This window comes from Phycodurus eques, chromosome 10 (assembly GCF_024500275.1).
Source record: "Phycodurus eques isolate BA_2022a chromosome 10, UOR_Pequ_1.1, whole genome shotgun sequence".
NCBI classification, from domain to species: Eukaryota; Metazoa; Chordata; class Actinopteri; order Syngnathiformes; family Syngnathidae; genus Phycodurus; species Phycodurus eques.
The window spans coordinates 2,361,542-2,368,294 of record NC_084534.1 but is presented as its reverse complement, the minus strand read 5'-3'; the positions used below and the strand labels follow the sequence as shown (position 1 = coordinate 2,368,294).

Below are 6,753 nucleotides of genomic sequence, written 5' to 3'. Positions count from 1 at the left end.
AACTAAAATGGACACATACTATACCCCCCCCCCCCCCCTGAAATTAAAATCGAATGATCACCAAGCATGTTGACTGCATGTTGATTTGTGAACTAAGATTGAAGGGACTTTCTCTTATTCTTGCACATTAGCTCAATAAAGCAGACTGAGTCAAAAAAAATAAAAAAAAACCAACAACAAAAATTCAATCAAATCAATTGCTATCCAAATGGCCCATCGCAGATGCGGTGGGAACCTTGTGTTTTGTCTCCACCCGTTCCAAAAGAAGGACGGCTTTGGAGCGGGGGACGCTTTAATTGGAATTCCATGTGGGCTAAACTGAGGGGAAACTGATGTAAGTTAACATTTGGTAGACTTAATTGGTGGCTCCCCCTCCCCGATCGGGCACTTACAGGCCGCCGCTGAAGCTTCCCCACTAATCTCCCATTTACAATCAATTCAATCGGCCAAACAAAAAGTCCGCCTCTCTCTTTTTTTTCCCTTCCTGTGTCAGACGAGTTCCATTGTGGCCCGTAAATTGCCTCAATCCCCGGTGATCCCGCGGAGGCGCAGGGAGCCAAAGAAAGATGTCCTCATGTTGTTGACAGCTGATGAACGCGCGCTCCCTCTCCGGCGCTCGCACCCGCCGCCCCCTCCTCCGCTTGGGCGCGCACTAATTAAAGGCCCGGTTCGTCAATTAACGTGTTTGTGGATGCTGATGCAGTTGCTCAGATGTTGAAGAGGACGCAGGAGAAGAAGAAAAAGAAGAAGAAGAAGGAAAAAAAAAAAAAAAAAAGGCCAACCTGGTTAGCCTTCAGGTTGTTTACTGCTCGAATGTTGTCCGTCTCCCGCGGCCATTGCGGCGTTCGCCTTGCGCACATACACGCAAAATGCTGCCACTGCTGTTATGCCCGACGCTCGACGCTCTGCTTTGTATTGCGGGAGGGGGGAGGGGGGGCCGCCTTTGAAACAACATTGATGTCACTCCATCACACTGCGACTCGTTAACTGAAAGCGTCATGTTCACGCCAGAGAAAAAAAGAAGAAAAAAAAAAAAGAACACTCATAAAATAGAATAACCGGTAGAGGTGCATGTTTGTTTTTGCCGCCGCGTGTTAAGCAAGACGAGAAAAAATCATATCCCAAAAAAAAAATAAATATGTAATTGGCATCTTCAGATAACGTGCTGCGAAGCTTGCAACTTCATTTGGGACATCCAAAAAGGTAAAGAAATTTTGGGCATATTGCTCAAATGTTTCTTCCCTTACTCAAAATTCACAGTTTTTACTTGATAATCGACATTAATATCGAAAAGCGGCACGGTGGGCGACTGGTTAGAGCATCTGCCTCACAGTTGTGAGGTTGCGGGTTCAAATCCGGCTTGGCCTGTGTGGAGTTTGCATGTTTCTGCGTGGGTTTCCTCCCAAAGTCAGCACACCCGTGACCCAGCGGTTCAGAAACTGGATGGGTGGATTACTTTTCCAATATCTATATATACATATATATATATATATATATATATATTTTTTTTTTTTTTTTTTTTTTTTTGTTTTACCCCCTTAGAAACAATTATGACCTTTTGATGAATAACAACTAGCAATCATTCAAATACTCATAAAATACCCGTAAAAAAAAAAAAAAAAAGCTATAAACTATGATTGTATATTTTAGTTTGTATATATATATATATATATATATAGTGCACCGATCGAGACAGGTGGTGAGCAGAGTATACGTTATAGTCACATTAACCAAGTGAGGATTCGGTCCAAATTCGACCAGGCGCTAATTGGCTGTTAATAGAAAGATCTCCATTTGGGGGCACGGACCTACCGCCCGACAGAATATGCGAAGGGATAATATTGTTCTAGGAGCCGTGCGGAGAATAACTTTTGGTCTATTAACGCTGAGGTCCGGATGGAGAGCCTGCGCCCGAGTGCTCCATTATCTCCCGTTCTGTTGATTGCGCTGAAGCCAAAACCCCCGCCGCATGCATTCACTCTCCGCCATCGAGCCCCCAGAGGCCGTTTAGCTGCTTAATGTCATTCGTTTTCAAGGGTCCATGTTACTTCTAATCTTTTTGCGACATTACGCCCGAGTCAAGTGTAAACGTGGTATTAGTCAGATCGTGTCTGTCAATAAATGTTGAGGCAAAGTGGACCACAGAGCACACAGTGGAACGAACTGGGCCTGTCTGCGATTTTAAAGAGCACCATCACTTCATTATATGAAATTCGTTTGCTCGACTTGTTTTTTGTTTTTGTTTTGTTTTTTTTCCAGCGCCTCAGCAAATTGTAATCATCCAGCGCATTGGTGCGACAGGATTAAAAAAAAAAAAAATAGATAATTGGCAAGATCAACACAAAAGAAATACACTTTGTTTAAAAAAAAAAAAAAAAAAAAGAAATACAAAATCGCATGTATGTCATTCGATTGCATTCCAAATTTATATATCTATATCTATATATATATTAAATGAACGTAATGATTCTCAATGCGCATCCACTGAAAGACTTCGAAAACACTCAGCATCTCTTTTATCTGATTTATTTGCAAACATTTCAACAATGGACACAGTGCGGCTCCCACATTCATTATTATAAGTTAAAACTCGTGTATTAATATGAACCAAGTCAGTGAAATGTACAGCATAGAGGTGCCCCCTCCGACGATTCATATCTTAAATAACATTTTCCTTTATGTACAATTGAACCATTCCTCGACGCTCACAACAGGCGCCAAACTCTGGATTTTAAGACAGAAAAAAAAAAAAAAAAAAAAAAAAAAAAGAATAAACCATCAAAATCCTTATGACAGTCAGTGTTGAGTCTATATTGCCTGAACAGGAGTGCCAAAGGGGATCGCGTGTAACTCCGGAGGGTCTCCGACCGTCTGTCTGGACCATTCACGGCTGTTCATCTCGGTGACACATATAGAGCATATTATAAGGCGCTCGCTCATCGTCCGGGTGGAACGCGTGTGGAGATTTAGGAGAGCGATTCAGCTCTGGAGCTCTCTGGGTTCTCTATCTGAAGAGAAGCTGTCGTGCAGTTTCCTGATGTGTTTCTTCAGGTCGAAGTTGCGGCAGAAGCCCTTTCCGCAGGTGGCGCACGTGAACGGCTTCTTGTCGTTGTGCGTGTGCATGTGGAAGGTCAAATTGTAGATCTGATGGAAGGCCTTGTTGCAGATGGAGCACTTGTACTGCTTCTCCCCACTGTGAGTCAGTTTATGGTTCTTGTAGTTACCTAAGGAAGGGCGCATGCCAGGGGAAAGGAGAACGCGTTATTGTCTTTCCGAGCGAATAGCTCGCAACGCTATTGTAATGCCGGAAACAATTTAGGGCCACGCGGTCCAAAGTATTAGCAATCGTTACGATCGTGTCCGATAAGAATTAGGCGCAAAAGAAAACATGCAATGTTCTCATTCTGAACAAGACTGAATTGCAACCGCATTATTTCAGAGATCGGAGAAGTAATGCGCTCGTGTACACGCGCATACGCGTTTCCTTCCAGCCCCGAACGGATATCGAATATTGCGAAGTGAATGTTTTTCTCGGTACAATCGAGCAATCAGATTACGATCGTTACGTTGAATTCGGCCAAGCCCTCTCGCGATTTCCTACAAAGTTGACCTCCCTTGTAATAACGATAAAAGAAAAAGAATAATGAGACGTCAGAGGGAAAGTGACAGACTATTGCAAACAAGGCTGACAACAAGTGAGCATAAAGAGGCCCCCCCTACCCCCACCCCCACCCCACCGAAGGTCAGCAGTTCATGGCGAAGTTGTCACCAGCACTGACCAGACTTCATTAATCTGGGATTTGTGTGTTGAAGTCAAGAAGTTGTCAAACTTTGTCAGAATCAAGCGCGCGTGGTGACAAGTTCGGGGGGTTAGGGTGGAGAGCCCAGATTCCCGACTTGGCTGGGGGTCTGGCGAGTTGACCCGGAGTAAATGCTGCCATCTTGGAGGGGGAATTAGTCAGTGTGAAGTGACATGTCCTATTTCGTTTTCAGTCTCGTCTCTCGGCTACTACTTTCACCGAAAATACAAATAATAATCACAATAATAATAATAGTCGTAGTGGTCGCGAGATGGATGAGCGAGATAGATGATCACGATAATACAATAATAGCGTACAGTATGACACTTTTATTATACTAACATTGGATAATGAGATTGCTTTGCGGTCAAATGATTTTATTTCTGTCATGTACAATAGTGAGGGGGGTCGGGGGGGAAGTCATTTGAATTGACTTCATTCGAACATGCACACGATTCAAATGTGTTAAACTCGCATATGTTATGCTATTATTTCCGAGGAGAAGAGGAAGCAATAACGTCAGTTTGTCACATTTGAATCGCGTCATGACATGATCGAATGAAGTTTATTGTTTTTTTGTTTTGTTTTGTTTTTTCTCTCTCTCCCCCATTGTGCCAAGGACTTGAGCCAGGAGACGGTCCAGAAAGCCAGAACAAAACAAAACAAAACAACAAAAAAAAATAAAAATCACTTCGCGTTTCGATATGTTACAATTTGCAATGAAGTATTTAGCGTTCATTAATTCTTTGCGTTTTGAAGGACACGAGTGGATTTGTTTTCTTTTCTTGGCGATGATTCAAACCCAAATATTATTTTAAAAGCTGCTTTTTTGTTGTTGTTGTTGTTCTTTTTCTAAGAAGCACGACAAGAAAGTGCGGCAGGACGTTAAGGTTGGGGTGGAATTCAATGCTCGTGGATTCCGGTAATAACCGTGATTTTACCTTTCTGGTGGAAGCCTTTCCCGCAGAACTCACACACGAAAGGTTTGTACCCGGCGTGGATCCGAACGTGTGTGTTCAGTGTGGAGCTTCTGTTGAACGCTTTTCCACACTGGTTGCATTTATGTGGTTTTTCCTTTGAAGGGCACCACAGTACAGATGGATTTAGCAGGCAATCCGATCCACGGAGGCAGGACAGGACGTGTGCGTGAGTGCGCTCCTTCTCACCTGGGTGTGGATGATCTTGTGTCTGCACAACGTGCTGGCCTGTCGGAAGCCTTTCCCGCATACTTTGCACACGAACGGACGGGCCCCCGTGTGCACCGGCATGTGTCTGGTCAGATTGTAGTGAGCATTAAAAACCTGCGGAGTTGGGAAAACGTGGATTTGAATGAAGACTTTTTTTTTTTTTTTTTTAAAACAAATGCGACCGTTCAACAATTGTGCACGTGGCGCCAATCGAATCCAGAATTTACGCTCAAATTTCGTTGCATAATATTTTTTTTCCTTGGGGGGGCGGGGGGGGGGGGGGGAAGAAAGGAAGGAAGAAACGTGCTTTCCCGTTACCTTTCCACACACTTCGCATGTGAAATGTTTGGGTTTCCCGTCTCCAGCGCTGCTGTGTTTGTGAGTCTTGAAGGCGTTCTTTTCGGCGCTCGCGCTGTGGTTCTCCTTCACGATGTGGTCCAGCTGCCCCGGAAGATGCTCCTTGTGAGGATACTGCTGTGCGGGACTCTTGTCGGCCCCCGCGCTCCCGGTGAGTTTGGCGTTCTCCAGGAGCAAGAGTCTGTGGTGCGCCGAGAGGGAGGCCTGCGCCTGCGGGCTGGCGAGCCAGCGTCCGGCCAGAAAGTCCGACTGGTGGTAAGAGGAGTCCAGGTAATTGAGATAATATAGGGAGCCGCCGCTCGGCATGGCGACAGCCTGGTGGATCACCTGCGGTCTCACCACCCTGCTTCCCGTCGGCTGCTTCGGCCCGGAGTCTGTCTTAGCGCACACGCCGCAGTTCCCCTTGCACGGCAAACCTCCCCTGAGACTGGCTCTCCAGAGCTCCGAGTAGTTCATCAGGGCCTTGGCCTGGAGGTCGTAGCCGAAAGGCTGCAGTGGAATCACGCAGGGGATCGGGGAGCAGAGCCCGAGCAACTCGGTCCGCGCCTCCGCGCTCCCTTTCGGCTCCGAGCTCTTGGACATGATTCGGTCGATGGAGAAGGCAAGTGTCTTGGGTGCCGCGGAGGCTCCGGTCCTACCGCAGGACATCACCGTCTCCAGGGCTCCGGCGCTTGACATTTGCCGGCTTCTTTTCTTCCTCTCTGCAGCCAAACACAACTTTGTGGCCAGCAGCAACTCCCGGGATATCCGACTTCTTCCTTCCAGTTCACTCTCTTGTTCTTCCAGCAGAAAAGACAGGAGGACACATCAGTTTAATAAGCACCTTGCTGCCACCCTTTAACGCATTTGCATTCAAATGGAAACCCCGCTGCGACAATGGCATCCAGGGGTGGTGGATTAATGCTCATTAACTAGTGCCCACAAAATTACCAGGACACTACAAAGCTCGAAGACGAGTTGAGAAGAGGACAAAAAAAAAAAAAAAAAAAAAACCCAAAAAAGAAAAAAAAACCCAAAAAATGTTGCAGTCGCAGCTCCTGGAGACTGGATAAAGTTAGATGTGAGTTGGCCTCTTTAATGGGGGGAAAAAAAAGAGGCGAGTGCTCTCTGTGTCATGATGGCATGAGCGCCGCCCCAGTGGATTACCGCTAAGATCAGCGGGCACCCCAACTCTTAAATGGGTGACACTGAGACGCCCACTAAGACCGGCCCGCCCTCTGATTCTAGCGACAGAATTACGCTCGAGACCAAAGTGTGTCCTTTTACAATAGAAATAGCAGCTCATTGTCAAGAGATGTGAAATCATTCAACAAGCAAACGTGCATTCACCTGTTCCCATGTGCTTAACACACCCTTCCCTTACTTATTCGCTGATTCGAGGAGCCGAGCGTGCTCTTTCAACATTTCCA

General features: G+C 45.9%; 1 protein-coding gene across 1 annotated transcript; it reads right to left on the bottom strand.

Annotated features, from left to right (window-relative positions):
- Positions 1 to 2,782: 2,782 nt before the first annotated feature.
- Positions 2,783 to 6,480, bottom strand: fezf2 (FEZ family zinc finger 2). The gene is made up of 4 exons (XM_061688042.1): positions 5,306 to 6,480; positions 4,967 to 5,101; positions 4,742 to 4,874; positions 2,783 to 3,224 (listed from the first exon to the last, which is right to left on the bottom strand). Exons 1-4 carry the CDS (start codon positions 6,020 to 6,022, stop codon positions 2,980 to 2,982), a joined length of 1,230 nt encoding a protein of 409 aa, XP_061544026.1. The 5' UTR covers positions 6,023 to 6,480; the 3' UTR covers positions 2,783 to 2,979.
- Between the last annotated feature and the right edge of the window lie 273 nt (positions 6,481 to 6,753).